The 16,974-nt window shown below is 39.5% G+C and overlaps 2 protein-coding genes across 5 annotated transcripts in view; one reads left to right on the forward strand and one right to left on the reverse strand.

The window, feature by feature from the left end:
* The window catches only part of CCDC25 (coiled-coil domain containing 25), a 40,895-nt gene extending 31,123 nt beyond the window's left edge, over nucleotides 1-9,772 (reverse strand). Inside the window, exons 1-2 of one of the 3 annotated variants that reach the window (XM_003984829.6) lie at nucleotides 9,621-9,772; nucleotides 4,569-4,616 (exon numbers count right to left, since the gene is read on the reverse strand). In XM_003984829.6, the coding sequence (XP_003984878.2) occupies nucleotides 4,569-4,616; nucleotides 9,621-9,648 (76 nt within the window). In that variant the 5' untranslated portion in view covers nucleotides 9,649-9,772. Of the gene's footprint in view, nucleotides 1-4,528; nucleotides 4,617-9,620 lie in introns of those variants that run through there. The other 2 variants (XM_019828595.3, XM_011281542.4) reach the window with 2 other exon arrangements.
* A 74-nt stretch (nucleotides 9,773-9,846) lies between these two features.
* Nucleotides 9,847-16,974, forward strand: part of ESCO2 (establishment of sister chromatid cohesion N-acetyltransferase 2) — a 30,510-nt gene continuing 23,382 nt past the window's right edge. The window contains exons 1-3 of one of the 2 annotated variants that reach the window (XM_006930741.4): nucleotides 9,847-11,394; nucleotides 12,407-12,475; nucleotides 14,147-14,960. In XM_006930741.4, the coding sequence (XP_006930803.2) occupies nucleotides 12,423-12,475; nucleotides 14,147-14,960 (867 nt within the window). In that variant the 5' untranslated portion in view covers nucleotides 9,847-11,394; nucleotides 12,407-12,422. Of the gene's footprint in view, nucleotides 11,395-11,477; nucleotides 11,548-12,406; nucleotides 12,476-14,146; nucleotides 14,961-16,974 lie in introns of those variants that run through there. The other variant, XM_045055600.1, reaches the window with a different exon arrangement.

Genomic DNA, 16,974 nt, shown 5'->3' on the forward strand with positions numbered 1-16,974 from the left:
GTCACATATGAAAATAAAAATAGAAGAAATAGCTATAAGTTAAAAGTAACTGTCTCTGCAGGACAAAACAAGGACAGGATGGAAAATATTATTATGATACATATTCTGTTACTATTTGAATTCTTAAGCTATGTATTTCTTAGATAAAAGTAAAATTAAAAAGTAAAAAGGTCTTTGGAAACAATGACTACTTAATTCTACCATATGAATAAACTTTTCTATTGTTCACGTTTTGTTTTTTTTTTAAACTTTATTTATTTATTTTGAGAGAGAGAGAGCAAGCAGGGGAGGGGCAGAGAACAAGGAAGAGAGAGAGAATCCCAAGCAGGCTCTGCACTGTTAATGCAGAGCCTGACGTGGGGCTCAAACCCACAAACTGGGAGATCATGACCTGAGCTTAAGTCAAAAGTCAGATGCTTAACTGACTGAGCTACCCAGGTACCCCTGGGCTGTTTTAATTACAAATGCTTCAGTAACTATTTTTAAAATAAATGTTCATATTCCCGATTATTTCCTTAAAGCATATTTATATTTTTAAAAGGTAAATTATTAGTTCAAAATGTATACTTCTGTATTTTTAAGACTAATAACATATATCACTACAGAAAGGTAAGACCTATACACACGAATAGCCATGCTAATAATTAGAAATGAATTGTGTCTAATACAAAAACGTTAAAGTATTAGATACAAAGTTAAAAATTATAAGGTAAACAAAATGATTGATGTGATGACTTAAAATGTACCCAAGAAAGTATAATCTATCTAACTTGAATGGGGTATTCATTTTCCAGAAAAGTAAAAGGATGATAAATCTTGGATAATCTTAGAAACTGCAGACACTAGGGGCGCCTGGGTGGCTCAGTCAGTTAAGCCATTGACTTCAGCTAAGGTCATGATCTCGCGGTTTGTGAGTTCGAGCCCCACGTTGGGCTCTTTGCTGACAGCTCAGAGCCTGGAGCCTGCTTCCAATTCTGTGTCTCCCTCTCTGCCCCTCCCCTGCTCACATTCTCTGTCTCTCAGAAATAAACAAATGCTAAAAAATTTTTTTTAAAAACTGCAGACACCATACATTTTCTGAAGGGCTTTGTATTAGCTTACATGGGAAGCTGAGCCAATAGCCAACAAGTAATCAAAAAAAGGAAAGGGAAATATAAAAACCTCTTTTCCTCAGTCAGGCAATGTTTGGCCTCCTGGTGACACCTGCTGGCTAATAAAAGGAAAACATCTGAAAGCTTTTTAGTGAAAGAAAGTAAATTATTCAATTAAAAATGCACTGATGTTCCATCCAGCCCTTAGGCTGAAGTCATCAAGGCTATCAGGAATAAGTATGATGTGCTAGGAGCACTAGGGAACAGGGTGCTTTAAAAATGTAATCTCTTTTTTACAAAGCAATCTAGGAAAGCTGGCACCTCCAAATGACTCCAAGGGCTCCTGGGTTTTTTTTTTTTTCCCACATACATTTTATTACTTTTTTAAAATTTATTTTAAGAGAGACAGAGTGGGGGAGGGGCAGAGAGAGAGGGGAGACAGGGGATACGAAGCAGGCTCTGCACTGTCAGCATGAAGCCTAAGTTGGGCTTGAACCCACGAACAGTGAGATAACCACCTGAGCCAAAGTCGGACTCTTAACCGACACAGCAACCCAGGCACCCCTCTACATACATTTAAATGACAGCAAAACTCGACTCAAGTGGACTCTAGAAAGAATCTAAATTTACATCTGCAGACATAAATTCTATATTTAGATTTGTATCTGTAGATATAAATTCCTACAACAGACATTTAAAGGATTCTATGTCAAGCCCAACCTAACCTGCTCCTCCTTGGCTCTCCCTAATCACATTTATGCTGCCCCTTCCTCTACTTCTACAGCACTTATTCATATTGCTTCATTTCACCTATACTTTTTAAAATAGACATTTTTTATTTTACTCTTTCTTTTTGAGAGTGCGTGAGTGAGCAGGGAGGGAGAGGGAGAGAGAATCTTAAGCAGGCTCCATGCTCAGCGCAGAGTCCGATGTGGGGCTCGGACTCATGAACCGTGAGATCATGACCTGAGTCAAAATCAAGAGTCTGCTGCTCAACCAACTGAGCCACACAGAGGCGCCCCTAAATTAGACTTTATTTTTGAGAGCAGTTTCTAGGTGCAGAGCAAAATGACCGAATACTTGTTTTTGCATGTGCCTCTCCACCTTTAATACTATGAAAACAGAGACTACATCTTCCTCTTTGGATGCTCAGACAGGCTGGCATATGGGTCCACACAGATAAGCTCTAGCAAACACTGAACTAAAATGGAAGGAAAAAAGAGACCTGGTGAGAATGTCACTGGCACAGCTGCCTTAGGTCAGTAACACTAGCAGCCCAGCAGTGTGAGCCAGTAACAAGGCAGTCCTTCACTGTAAGAAATGTATCAAGTCCCCTGCCCAGAGTTACACGGTGCAAAACCCAGGCAACCATACGTAGCAGCTCTCCTTTAGGTGCTTCTCAGTAACCTAAGTCTTGGGTTAGCATCCTTGATATGGTAGAAAGGAAAGCAGATTTGGTTAGGTGTGGATCCGTATCTACTGCAGATAACCATGGCTGGTTATAACCAGCCTCCTTGCTCGAGGTAATACAAGGAGATAGCATCCCTGCTCAGCTACATTCATCAGGATGGGGCTACGAAAAAATACAAGTTGCCTCTGATGATGTAGGAGTTACTAAGAGAAATATAAAAACAAGTATACTGCAGACTGGGTGCCTCCATTAAGTCAGACTAGAGACAATGTCATGAATTCATTATAAGGAAAAACTGTTTAAAAATTAGTTATTTTATTCTGCTGGTTTTTTTCTCTTGGCTAAGATGTAATAGGCTTGCTTATTCTGATTCTGCCTTATGGTAACCAGTATTACCACACAGTTCTAAACCATTTATATAGATCTGATTAAGAACTATATATATTTAAATATCGGGGTGCCTGGGTGGTTCAGTTGATTGAAGGTCTGACTTTGGTTCAGGTCATGATTTCACAGTTTGTGAGTTTGAGCCCCACACTGGGCTCGCTGCTGTCAGCGTGGAGCCCACTTTGGATCCTCTGTCCCCCCCTCTCTCTGCCACTCCCCACTCACACTCTCTCTCTCAAAATTAAACAAAAAAAATTTAAAAATAAGATTTCCATAGCTATTACATATATCACGTTATATATTTTATACATGTTTTATACACGTTCATTATTTTTTGTTATGCATACATATATGTTTATGTTATGTTGTATGTTAATCACATATATGCATTAATTATACAGCTATATATTTACACATATCATAGTTATACATAACATTATTGTTCTTTGACATCTTTTAATTTTTGGCCTCACTTATTTCATTAATGTCAAATGTCCCATACTGAAGAATGTTATTCTTGTCTCTTTTAAAGAATCAAGTTTAAACTGTTGTCAGTTTCAAATTGCACCTAGAACAGACACTGATGGTTGTAGGGGGGAAAAAGAGCTAAAGAAGCTCCAGTGGTGACAGCTGCCATTACTGAGTGCCCACCCTGGGCCAGGCACTTTACCCAGGCTCTTTGGTTTCACCTTCACGACCCTGCAAGGCAGATACTGTCCCATGATCCTCTTCTTCCATTTTAGCAATGTGAGGTTCAAAGAGGTTAAGTAACTATAGCTACTTTATTAAGAGCTGGGATTTTAACCCAGATGGGCCAGACTTCAGGGCTGTCTTTTCTAGGAAATTACACTAGCCCTGTGAGAGGAACGATTGTATCTTCTCCAAGTGTGAAGAAGTGTAATTCTGTCATTTCTCCAAGCTCCCTTGTTGCAGATGTTTTCTCCCTCAGCCCAGTGCTGTCAACTCAATGCTCTAGAGCAAGAAAGCTAAACTTCTCCCTCTTCACTCGTGCAGTCAAAAGGCCATCCCCTTAAACGGTTTTTCCTTTTAAGCTTTAGTTCAAATTCATTAGTGGGTAAAAAAAATTAATTGAGCAGGTTGAGACTAGCTTTTTAAAAACAAAACAAGAGGGCAAACAAGGGCAAACAAAACAAGAGTATGGGTATTTTTTGTAAATTTTTGTTTTAGTTACATAAATGTATGCAATATGGAATAATGTATTTCATTCTGAGGAGAGTGGTCAATAAAGTCTGAAAAAACTGTTAACATTTCATGACTCAAAAAGAGCCATCTTCGGCCTCAAAAAACAATAGATATGTTTCCTCTATTCCTAAATGTGGTAAAAATGTACAGAAAATGAGCTTTTCAACCAAGTCACAGATTATTTTTACTTGACATAAACTAGCATAGGTTAACCTGATTCATATCACCCTAAATCAAATGATACCACAAAAACTCTTAATAAAGTTAACTTTCTAATCAGCAACAAATGGTCCAAGAGGCTCTAATGTTATTTGATATAACTAAATTCTAGGAAAGGAAACCCACTGGAGTTAATGGGCCTAACTAGTAGTAGTTAGTTGAAAACTCATATCCAACCAACCATGTGGGGTGGGGGGAGGGGGCAATTGACACTTACCTGTTGGAAATTTCAAAATCAAATGCTTTTGAAAACTTACTTTCATATTTATCCTTTCCCATGTAAATAGTGTAAGCAGATGAGTTAACTAAGACAAAACAAAAATATAAAAAACAGTTAGATAACTTCATCCCCAGCAAAACTGCTTCATGGGAAAATCAAGTGACAAATGCTTCGGTTAGGGGTTGCAAGACATGGCCTGTAGGTCAGATCCAGCCCTGTCTTTGGACAGCACACAAGCTAAGAAATGACTTCTACATTTTTAAAGAGTCAAAAACACAAAATGAAGAAGAATAAAGCTACAGAGATGTGGCTCACAAAGTCTAAAATATTTACTACTGGGTCCAAAGAGGAAATGTTTACTGATCCTTACTATAGAAGCTACTTCCCTACTTTCATCAGGACATAGTTTAATACAACTCCAGTTTAGTCCCATAATTTTGCCGTCTTCAAAAGAGTTAAAAACAAAACGAAACAAAAACCCAACCTTCACCTCAACCATTTAAAAATAGGTTCCTATACTTAGCTAAGCCTTTTCATTATTTTATTTAGCCAATATTAGTTTTTTCCAGGTGTGCTACACATTATAATGGGCTCCTAACCTATTCTGGGGAAACACAGTTTTCAAACATCTTCTAAATCAGTGATTCTGAACCCTCATTACGCGTTAGAACCACCTAATTGTGTCCCAGCTCCATTAAGACTAACCAAATCCAAATCTCTGGTGGGTAAGCAATAGTGTTTTTTTAAAGGATCTCCAACTATTTCCAATGTGAACTCCGTGTTAGGAACTCAGTGTAAGTCAAACTGAATATTTTAGGTATGGCTTACCTTAGAAATGACATTTGCTTTACTAAGCTAGTGTCTTTTAATGTAGGCATCTTCCATCTGGGGTCAACTAAAAAGTTAACTTTCCTAATTGAAATTCTATCTGGGTTCGGGCTTCCAAGCTGGTCTACCAAAACCTGTTTGACCCCATTTGTAGCAAAACTCCTGAATTAATGGTCACTGGGCCCTAGTCTGGGCAGTTTGTTGACTGTCGCTAGACAGCACAGAACCAGGATGTGTGAGTGGAGCTCTAAAGGCCAGGGAGCAGCACTCTTTCATTTATAAATTCTTAAATACATTGCCTGTACTTCCAGTAATGAGAAGCTCTCTAAATTATCATAGTTGCCTCTCTTGGGGAGGGAAAAATCTCATTATCTTTCAGTCAACAGTTATAATGACTACAACTCAAAATTAGTTGGAAGTAGTTGAGAGAACTAATTGGAAAGGAGAGAGTATTTGCATTGACAGAAATATCTGCCTATAACTGAGCATTACATTAGCTTGGTAAGGCCTCAGCATAGCCAGAACAGCCATTATAACAAATGCCAGAAGTGCAGAAATAAAACCATTTCAGATTCTCTCTGCACGACCTAGCAATATTCACCCTTTGATCCTACAATGTCACCATTAAGTACATACTATAATTACTCTATCAAGCAATGATGTTCTTTTTACAAACTAAACACTCATTAATTGAGACTGGTTAAACACACTATAGAATATCCATAAAAAAATACCAGGCACCCACTGAAAAGAAAAGGTAGCAATTAAATAGAACAGCATTTTTGTATATATAAAGCAAGATTCAATTTGTAAAAAAATGAATATATAGTTGTATGTACATGTTTACAAATATATTTTTAATATATGCACCTATTTTCTGTATATGTATGGAAAATATACATATAACTTAATAATACTTACCTTGGCTAGCTTACTTATGAAATATATAGATGGTTTTGTAATCAGACTGAAAGTAATTTTTAAAATGATTAAAATAAAATAAAGCTGTTTGTGCAGGCTAAGCCATCTAAATTTACAGCCAAGAGAACGACACACTATTGTTTGGATGGTTGACCTATAAAATGAGGTGATTAAGAACATAACTCAAATGCAAACTGAAGAATATTCTACAAAATAATTCAACAACAGTGTCATGAAAGGCAAAGGCCGAGCAACTGCTCCAGATTAGAATAGACTAAAGAGTAATGAATGACAGTGGAATGCAACAATGATTGGTAATTGCCCTTTGTTATAAATGCATTAGGACACTAATGCAAACTGAACAAAAACTGCTGATTATATCATAGTATTGCTGAAATGTTAATTTCCTAATTTTGATAATGAGGAATGTTTTGTGATGGGGGGGGGGGGAACCTGAAGTATTTAGGGGTAAACTGCAAACTACCAACAAACGGTTCAAGAAAAAAATGTGTGTTTGGAGAGAGAGGTAAAGAGAAAGGAAAAGAAAGAAACAAGTTAAAATGTTAGAATCTGGGGGAGAGGTTATAAAGGAAATCTTTCATTATTTTTGAACTTTTCTTAAAGACTGAAATTAGTCAAAATAGAAAATTAAAAACAAAAAGGAGCAAGAAGTCTCAATGAAGTTCCTGTCTATGTTAATAGGATGAAAGAAAAGTAAATTGAATTATTCTAGTACTTTTGTTATTCTTGCCCAAATAATATGTTTGATTAGTATGGGAAGTAATTATCTTGAAGGTACTGGATTCAGGTATAGCACCAGTCCACTTTAGAGACTCTGATAATTTCATAATTTCCAGAACAATCTATCTGGAGATAGACGCAATTAAAAGGTACTAAAAGTACAGGAGGACTCAATGAGCTAAGTGCTGATACCTTGTGGGTCCATAAATCAGATGGTCTTGAATTAGACGGTGGAAATACAGAAAGGCTAATGTTTCATTATTCCATTATGACAGGGCATGAAACATGAATGAAGTTAAAGAGATTTTAGTCAGATACTAATTTTAAAAGGAAAGGCAGAAAAACAAAACAAAACAAAAAAACCCTGAGATTTTCTCCCCATTTAAAAAAGTTTTAAACAGTGGGGCACCTGGGTGGTTCAGTGGGTTAAGCACCTGACTTCAGCTCAGATCATGATCTCACAGCTTGTGGGTTCAAGCCCCACATCAGGCTCTGTGCTGACAGCTCGGAGCCTGGAGCCTGCTTCAGATTCTTTGTTTCCCTCTCTCTGCCCCTCCCTCTCCCTCTCTCAAAAATAAAATATTAAAAAAATTAAAGCATATCTTTAAAATTTTTTTTAAATGGTAAACCATAAGTTGGTTGAAATGCTTGTCTATCTATAAGAAGTCATTTCCTGAAGATTCTGTATGTTCAAGCTCTTTTCTGTAATGGAATTATGTAGTTTTACCACTATTTAACTGAAAAGGTTACAGTTTTTCCATTAACTTTGTAGTTTTAAAAGATTTGCTGCACAAGTGCATTTTTGTTAAAGACCAAATATTTTTCCAACAGGAAGCAACTGTGACCTTATAATAGAAGCCAATGAGAAAAATATGACCCATTATCTGTGGGCACCTAGGTAAGTATGACTAGTGCTCAAAAAATTTAGAATGGTTTTAAGGAGAATTAGGCAGCTAGCATAAAATACATTTAGTACCTATATACGCTGCCTGTATTTTTTTTAATGTTGATTCATTTTTCAAAGTGAGCGGGGGGTGGAGGGGAAGAGAATGGAACAGAGGAGCCTAAGTGGGGTCTGCGCTGACAGCAGAAAGCCTGATGCGAGGCTCAAACTCACAAACCAGGAGATCATGACCTGAGCTGAAGTCAGACTCAACCAACTGAGCCACCCAGGCACCGCCCCCCACCCCCCCACCCCGCCCCCATCCTGTATTTTTTTATTCCATTGTTGAGCCTGTACGGATATCTGTGTTGTTGGGAAGCTAAAAATTGATGCAAACAGAACAGAAAAGACGAAGGATGAAAATGCTACCAGGGGCCTGTAACGATTTTTCAGGCCAGTGTGAATTTTATTTTTGATAATTTTAATAATATGGGTAAGACAAGCCAAATCTATAAAGGCAGAGAAATAGCTTATGGCACACTGTGGCAGTCTACACTACTGAACAAAATGGTGCGATGTGGCAGTGTGATGGTATAGGAGGGGTGACTGGAGGCTATCTGTATTACAGATTCCTTGGGTCTTACTGTTCTCATCTTTACAGTATCACCCTATTCGAACCCACACAAACAACAACATGGAACTAGTTAAACTTAAATCTCACCTTTTACAAGCAAGAAGTGAGAGTAGCAATAGAATAGCATGCGTTTTGACTAAGTTTAAAAAAAAACAAAACATTAGTTTATTCAACAAGCATTTATTAAGTACTATGAGCCAGGCACTAGGCTAGGGAAACAAGATAAGGAGATCCTACCCCTGTCCTCAAGAAGCTTACACTCTATCCAGATCAAGCAGACAGCATTTAATACTATATAAGAGCAACGCCAAAGGTACACATGCGGTGTTAGTGGGGTGCCCCAAAGAGGTTTATCTAAGCAATCTCTGGGGGGGGGGGGGGGGAGTTAGGTCGGGAAAGGCATTTGAAAAAGATGGGCCAGAGTTGTCTAAAGGAAGTTAACTGGGGATTGACCAGGCAAAGGGAACAACATAAGCAGGAAAAACGAGGTCCAGACCATAGCATTTCCTGGAAACTAAAAGCACCCTTTTCTTGTCAGCCAAAGACAAATCAGAAACACTATCACATATCAATTTTTGATATCTGGGACATCAACTCTGCCTCTTTTTATTGTTTTCTGTTGCCTTCCAAGCCCTACCACCCTATCCTAGAACGGTACGGTGTGCCCTTCCTGTAAGGCAGAGTTCTTGGCAGGTATTTCCTTTCTCCCTCAAAGTGGGTAATTACCAGGACGCAGCCAGAATAAAGGCTAAAGAGGTGAGGGTGAGACCTGGGATGGGGGTGTGAAGAAGCCCACAAACTGCCCAATTCCAGATAGCGAAAGGAGGTCTCTCCGAAGGAAAAGAACTTCCGAATGCAAAGACAGCAGGTGTGACGGTCCATTTACCTCCCCCCAGGCCGTGGTCAGGGGCACACGGGGACGACAGGGACAGACCCAAGTGGGGACCGAGAAGGGGCGGGAAGAAGCACCCAGTGACGAGGAGGCGCTTTAGGCGAAGTGCAGGCTGAACAGCAGCCTGGGGGTCCCGGCTTCGGAGCCCCGTTGTCGAGCTGTGACTGAGAAGGTCACGGCGCCCACTCACCGCTGCTGCTGGTAAAGTAGAACACCATGATCCCGGCGGCGGCACAGCGACTCCAGCGCGGAGTAGGAGCACTCAACTCGCAAGATACCAGGATACCAGAAGCGCGGAGGCCGCCTGTCCCCCGGAACTCCTCGCTCACTTCCGGCGGACGTCGGGTCGCGTCATAACGCCAGCCCGTCGGCGCCATCTTTAATCCTGGCGAGGAGGAAGTTATAGGCGGGCTAAGAGGCTTTATTGGCTTGGGGGTTGAGAAGGAAAGATGGAGCTAGGGCAATTCGTGGTTGGAAGACCCAGCGAGAAAACTCTGACTTCTTGAAAGAAAAACACCTTTGGCCGACTTTATTTGCAGAACTTTCACCGAGTGGGCAGTCTTATCTTGAGGCTTATGTATTGGTTGTATCTGCCACCCATCACCGCCTTATGGGTTCCCTGGCAGCAGAAACCGTTTGCCTTCACAGGTGTTCACTGTGCTATTCACAGTACTTGACACTGAGTAGAAGTTCATTTTACTTGGAAATGAACCCGAATTCCTCCACCTTTCACATTCTAGTTCCACCACTTGTAAGGCGTTCCTTGAGGATACTGTGCTTCACTTACCTAATCTGCTAAATGGAGATGAATAGACCAACTAATACATAGGTTATCTTGCTAAGTTGATGTAAGTTAATAGGCGTAAAGGGTTTAGAACTTAGTGCTCAACCAAAGTGGTTTGTTAGTGATATTCCCCAGAGGCATATGCTTATTGAGGTTTGGACTCTTGGACTGTTCTGCCTTTAAATCTGAGATCTCCCATCTATTACCTGTGTGTGATAGGGCAAATTCCAAACCTCTGAACCTCGAGATCTAACTGCTTTTGTCAAGTTGGAATAATTGTACTCACGTAAAGCTCCCCAGCAGTTAGTTTTGACCTGATTTTTTTCTCTTCATTCCAACAGACTATAGTCTATTAAGTGAAGTGCATCACTTAACTAAGAATGTGCCAAAGACTGTACCAGGAGTTAGTGATCCAAAGATAATAACAGTAGCTGACAACCCAGGAGTACTTTAAGAACCATACGGCATCCCAAAGCAAGAACCTAAGCTATATTCTATAAATAGTAATTGTTTCTAGGCCCTCAGTTTTATTCTCAGTAAAATGGGAAAGATAATACATATCTCAGATTGTGACAAGAAGTGAATGAAATAAAACTCGTAAAGCGTGTGAGACTGCCTGGCACATCACAGATGTTCAGTGCCATGATTTAATTTTTTAAATTTAAGTTGAAAAATAAAAAAAATGAACTAGAGATCTAACGTTATTACCAATAAAAAAAAACGTTAAACTAAAGACAAACTTTTAAATGTGGAAGATAACTGCCTCGAAAATCTTGGGGAGACGCCTTTGCAAAAACATGCTAAGCCAAGCGACCCCAGAATGTACCTGGAGTTCAGGAGGGTGCCTTTATTCTGCCGAAAACTACATTTCCCAGAATGCATCTAAACAAGACCTCGGGAAAGGAGCGCTGCGCTGCCGCAAGGGATTATGGAAGGCGTGGATTCCCAGCGGGGAAAGTGAGTTTCACCTGCCAAGGGCGGGAGAATGTTTGGAGACCGCCTTTCGCACCGACCCGGCCAGCGCTAGTGAGCGACCAATCACCGAGCCAGCCCTCTGGAAGGTCTGAAAAGCGGCGAATCAGAACGCAGAGGCTTCAGCCTTCACGGGCGCGCGGTAATTTGAATACAGTGGAGAAGACACTGGCTCCGCTGGAGAGAGGTCGCCGGCTCTGAGGTTCAGGTGAGTGCTGCGGCGGGCCGAGGCGTGGGGTGGAAGACCGAAGAGAACGGGAGACTCTGTGGAACGTGGGGGTGCATGTCGAGGACAAAGAGCTTTAGCTCAGGGCTTGGCTGCTGGAGACCGAAGCCACCCACAGGTTCTCCGCACTTAGAGGTCACCGGGTTTCCATCTTTCTGACGCACTTTTCTGTCATGCCTTCTCTCATTCAGCCCCAGAAGAGTCTTCTCTTAAGCCGCGGCTGGACCTTGAGTTCCAGAGACCCTGGTTTTCCTTTTAACCTTGAACATGCTTATGTAATACTTTTTTTAAAGTACCTGATCCGAAGGAAGGGGAGGGGAAAACTTCTGTTGAGCCAACATACCATGCTGTCTCATGCTCGAGAATGAACGTGCATGATTTTATTTTCAGCAGCCTTAGGAGGTCCGAGGATTTTACAAACCAGGAAACAAGAGGCTTGCTCAAGGCTCCTCAGCCAGGAAAATGGGAGGGGATTATGCTAAACCCGTTTTCTTGCTGAACTCTGAAGGAAAGGCTAGAAACTGGTCTCTGCCTTCACTGAACAGTCAGGCTGTTGGGGAAGACAGTTAAGCCAGCAAGAAAATGCCTTAAATGGCATATTAAAGAAGTGTGGGGTCTGGCGAGGGCAGTCACAGGAAGATATCCCCGCAGAATATTTTAACTTGGTGTGAATTAATCAGGCTAATTAAAGAGGAAACTGTGCCCTGAAATGGGGTTAAAAAAAATACTTCCTCCTTGGGAGGATTATTTTCCAGCCTGAAACAGATGTACTAATTCTTTTATTTCTTGTTCCTAATTGTTACTGTGATGCAGTGTTTTCCTTTTTTTTTTTTTTTTAACCTCCATGGCTTAAATGTTTATTAAAGTGATTTGCTTTTTAAAATACCCTCATCCATCTAAAAACTTTTTCAGACTCTTAAAGTATAATTTTGATATGGTGATTTTTATACAAATTGGATACATTTGGTTATTATAATTTTCCTATTGATTTTAGGAGTTCAGTTAAGAAGATGTCAGCTTTTACTCCAAGAAAAAAGAAGCAGCGTTCTTTGAGCTGTGACAAGTGAGTCTCATCTTATGGGTAGAAACTCTTAAAAAAGAAAAATCCGACCTCTTGTCTGTCTTATCTTCTCTCTTCTATTTCTTAAAATTTCCACTATTCCACTTGTCTGCTCCTTGTGGCTATAGTATATTCTTTTTTTTTTTAATGTTTATTTTTGAAAGAGAGAGAGTGAGACAGAGCATGAGTAGAGGGGGGGCAGAGAGAGAGAGGGAGACAGAATCTGAAGCAGGCTCCAGGCTTTGTGCTGTCAGCACAGAGCCAGATGCAGGGCTCGAACCTACAGATTAAAACCGAGCTGAAGTCGAACGCTTAACCGACTGTGCCACCGAGGCGCCCCCGCTATAGTATATTCTAATTCTAGTCTGGAACTATTGTAAGCTTTCAAAATTAATTATTTGGTGCCTTTGGAGAGAATCAGAAAGAGCTGTTTTCTATGACTTGGAAATGTATGTCAAATCTTTTATTTTCTTGCTCCTCTCAGCTCTCTTATGTAATAACTAGCATAATGTTTTTCATATAGTATTCATCTTTGAGCATTCTTTGAAAGTCTGCTCACTCAGTGCTTACTACATGTCTTAACAGGATATAAATTACTTCCCACAGAATAGGCTTGAGGTCAGTTTATTACATATAACTAATCATTTTAGGGGACATGTAGCCTGTCAAGTCAGGTGAGCTATAACTCTATGGGCTGTAATTTGTATATGGCCACAATTTAGATGTAGGTTTAAAATGTTTTTTAATGTTTATTTATTTTTGAGAGAGAGACAGAGACAGGGTGTGAGTGGGGGAGGGGCAGAGAGAGAGGGAGACAGAGAATCTGAAGCAGGCTCCAGGCTCTGAGCTGTCAGCACAGAGCCTGACACAGGGCTCGAACCCACCAGCCGTGAGATCATGACCTGAGCTGAAGTCGGCCACTTAACCGACTGAGCCACCCAGGCGCCCCTAGATATAGGTTTTGAAACATACACATACACATACCCACGTGATATCAAATCCTTTTTTTTTTTTTTTTTGAGATTATTTTTGAGAGAGAGAGTATGTGTGCAGGTATGTGCCTGCAAGCGGGGGAGGTGCAGAGAGAGAGGGGACAGAGGATCTGAAGCAGGCTCTGCACTGACACCAGAGAGCCCCATGCAGGGCTTGAACTTGTGAACTGTGAGATCGTGCCCTGAGTCAAAGTTGGATTCTTAACCAACTGAGCCACCCAAGCACCCCAAATCTTCTTTGTTAACAGTGTTTGTTTTTGCAAACATTATTGGGACCTTATTTTTGAAAGATATTTGAATGCTTTGGTAAAGACAAAATTTGAGAATCTTATTTTTATTTACATATGTGGGTATGTATGTATTTTTTTAATGGGGCAGAGGGAGAGAGAGAATCTTAAGCAGGCTCCATGCTCAGCGAAGAGTCCTATGTGGGGCTTAAGCTCATGATCCTGGGATCATGACCCGAACCGAAATCAAGAGTCAGATGCTCAGCTGACTGGGCCACCCAGGTACCCGGAGAATCCTATTGTTAAACTGATAGACAATGTTTATGCATGGTTATTTGGTAGAGAGGATTGTTTTTAGTATGACCTACCAGTATAGTTGTTTATTACTTAGTAGTAGATTGGCATTAAATTAAAGCAAAATGATACTTATCAATGGACTTTGTTTCTTTTCATAGCCTATTATCAGACATCCCATCAAAGAAATTAATTTTGGACTTTGCTGAAAACGTATTTCCATCACCTGATCAAAAATACATTTCCCAAAGCAGTGATAACAATGAAGAAAAGGTACTTTGCTCTCAGCAAGGCCATTTCATTTCAAGTCCACTCAAAACAACTGAAAAATCCAGATTGGCATCTGCAAATCAAGGTTCACCATTTAAATCTGCTGTGTCTACTGTATCCTTTTACAACAAAGATCAGTGGTATCTGAATCCGTTAGAAAGAAAGCTGATAAAAGAGAGTAGATCCATTTGTCTAAAAACTAATAATGAAGATAAATCTTTTCCCATTGTGACAGTCTGCTCCAAGAAGATAAACAAAAAGCCACAAAAGTGTTTAACTTCTAAATATCAACCAAAACATAAATGTATCAGGCCTGTATCAAAGAATTCTAAAAAATCCAAGCAAAATCGAGTGGCCTATAAACCAGTTGTGGAGAAAGAGAATAATTATTACTCAGCTCAAAATAATCTGAATGCTCCTCGGGTTCTAAGCCAAAAAGTCAAACCACAAGTTACACTCCAGGGTGGAGCGGCCTTTTTTGTTAGGAAAAAGTCCTGTCTTAGAAAATTGTCTTCAGAAAACAAGCCATTACTGGAACTCACGCAAAAGAATCCATCAGAAGTGATTGAAGATTCTGATGTAGAGACTGTCCGTAAAAGAAAAGGTTTTGAGAAAAGGCAAGTGCCAAAGTGCTTGTTACTAGAAAAGGAACCGAATGTTGAACTGCTTTGTGCAAGAAGTAAAAATGGAGAGAAATCAATAAAGGTAAAGAAAACCGAATATGTCACTTTAAAAACTAAGTTGGCTATCTGAAAAAACTTCAATATACCAAAGATAGATATCTATCTATCTATCTATCTATCTATAACATGGCTGAACAAAATTTTGGTGTCTTTGCAGCCCAGAGGACTGCTTTTATTAGCCGAATAATATAGTTTAATCACTAGAAAGAATTTAGGGCAGGTGCAATGATGGGACTTTTCTCCTTTTTTTGGCTTAAGGAAGCCTACAATTTTTTGCATTAAGGTATACATTTCACTAAATCCCCTTATTACTAAAATCCAGAGAAGCTTAGCAATTTTTATTTGGTGGTGTTTTTAGAATGTAGAAATAACAAAACTTAGGTAGTGGATTTCCATCATATGGACATAATTGTTTTTTGTTTGTTTCAGCTTGTTATTTAAAGTACTGGATTATTCCACAAAATTTAAATCAAAAAAAATTTTTTTTAATGTTTATTTTTGAGAAAGAGGGAAAGATGGAACATGAATGGGGGGGAGGGGGGCAGAGAGAGAAGGAGACACAGAATCTGAAGCAGGCTCCAGGCTCCAAGCTGTCAGCACAGAGCCCAGTGTGGGACTGGAACCTATGTAGTGTGAGATCATGACCTGAGCCAATGTCGGATGCTTAACAGACTAAGCCACCCAGGTGCCCCTCCATAAAATTTAGAGAAGACAGAAAGTATTAAAAACATTTTTTATGTAAGCCCACTACTTAGAGATGATCACTGCTCATGTATAGTTGGGTTTTGGTTTATTTTATGTAGTATGTTTTCATGGTTGCCATTCTATGCTTTTTCGTTCTTGCCTCATATTTGACACAGCCAGCCTGGACTAGTGTTGTTTCCTAGGAATAGGATACCAAATTTACAATTTTCTAGGGGGGAAAAAAGGTGAAAAATGTTTAACCCAATATATTTTAAATGTTACCATTTCAATATAATCATAACAAGTGATTAGTGAGGTATTTTTTGAATTTTATTTTTAATTTTTTAAAATTTACATCCAAATTAGTTAGCATATACTGAAACAATGATTTCAGGAGTAGATTCCTTAATGCCCCTTACCCATTTAGCCCATTCCCCCTCCCACAACCCCTCCAGTAACCCTCAGTTTGTTCTCCATATTTATGAGTCTCTTCTGTTTTGTCCCCCTCCCTATTTTTATATGATTTTTGTTTCCCTTCCCTTATGTTCATCTGTTTTGTCTCTTAAAGTCCTCATATGAGTGAAGTCATATGATTTTTGTCTTTCTCTGACTAATTTCACTTAGCATAATACCCTCCAGTTCCATCCACGTAGTTGCAAATGGCAAGATTTCATTCTTTTTGATTGCCGAGTAATACTCCAGTGTGTGTATGTGTACATATATATGGTATATATATGTATATGGTGTGTGTGTATACATATATGGTATATATATATATATATATATATATATATATATACACACACACACACCACATCTTCTTTATCCATTCATCCATCGATGCACATTTGGGCTTTTTCCATACTTTGTCTATTGTTGATAGTGCTGCTATAAACATTGGGGTGCATGTGTCCCTTTGAAACAGCACACCTGTCTCCCATGGATAAATGCCTGGTAGTGCAATTGCTAGGTTGTAGGGTTGTAGGGTAGTTCTATTTTTAGTTTTTTGAGGAACCTCCATACTGTTTTCCAGAGTGGCTGCACCAGCTTGCATTGCCATCAACAATGCAAAAGAGATCTTTCTCCACATCCTCTCCAACATCTGTTGTTGCCTGAGTTGTTAATGTTAGCCATTGTGACAGGTATAAGGTGGTATCTCAATGTGGTTTTGATTTGTATTTCCCTGATGATGAGTGATGTGGAGCATTTTTTCATGTGTTGGTTGGCCATCTGGATGTCTTCTTTGGAGAAGTGTCTATTCATGTCTTTTGCCCATTTCATCACTGGATTATTTGTTTTTTGGGTGTTGTGTTTGATAAGTTCTTTATAGATTTTGGATACTAACCCTTTAT

This window comes from Felis catus, chromosome B1 (assembly GCF_018350175.1).
Source record: "Felis catus isolate Fca126 chromosome B1, F.catus_Fca126_mat1.0, whole genome shotgun sequence".
NCBI lineage: Eukaryota > Metazoa > Chordata > Mammalia > Carnivora > Felidae > Felis > Felis catus.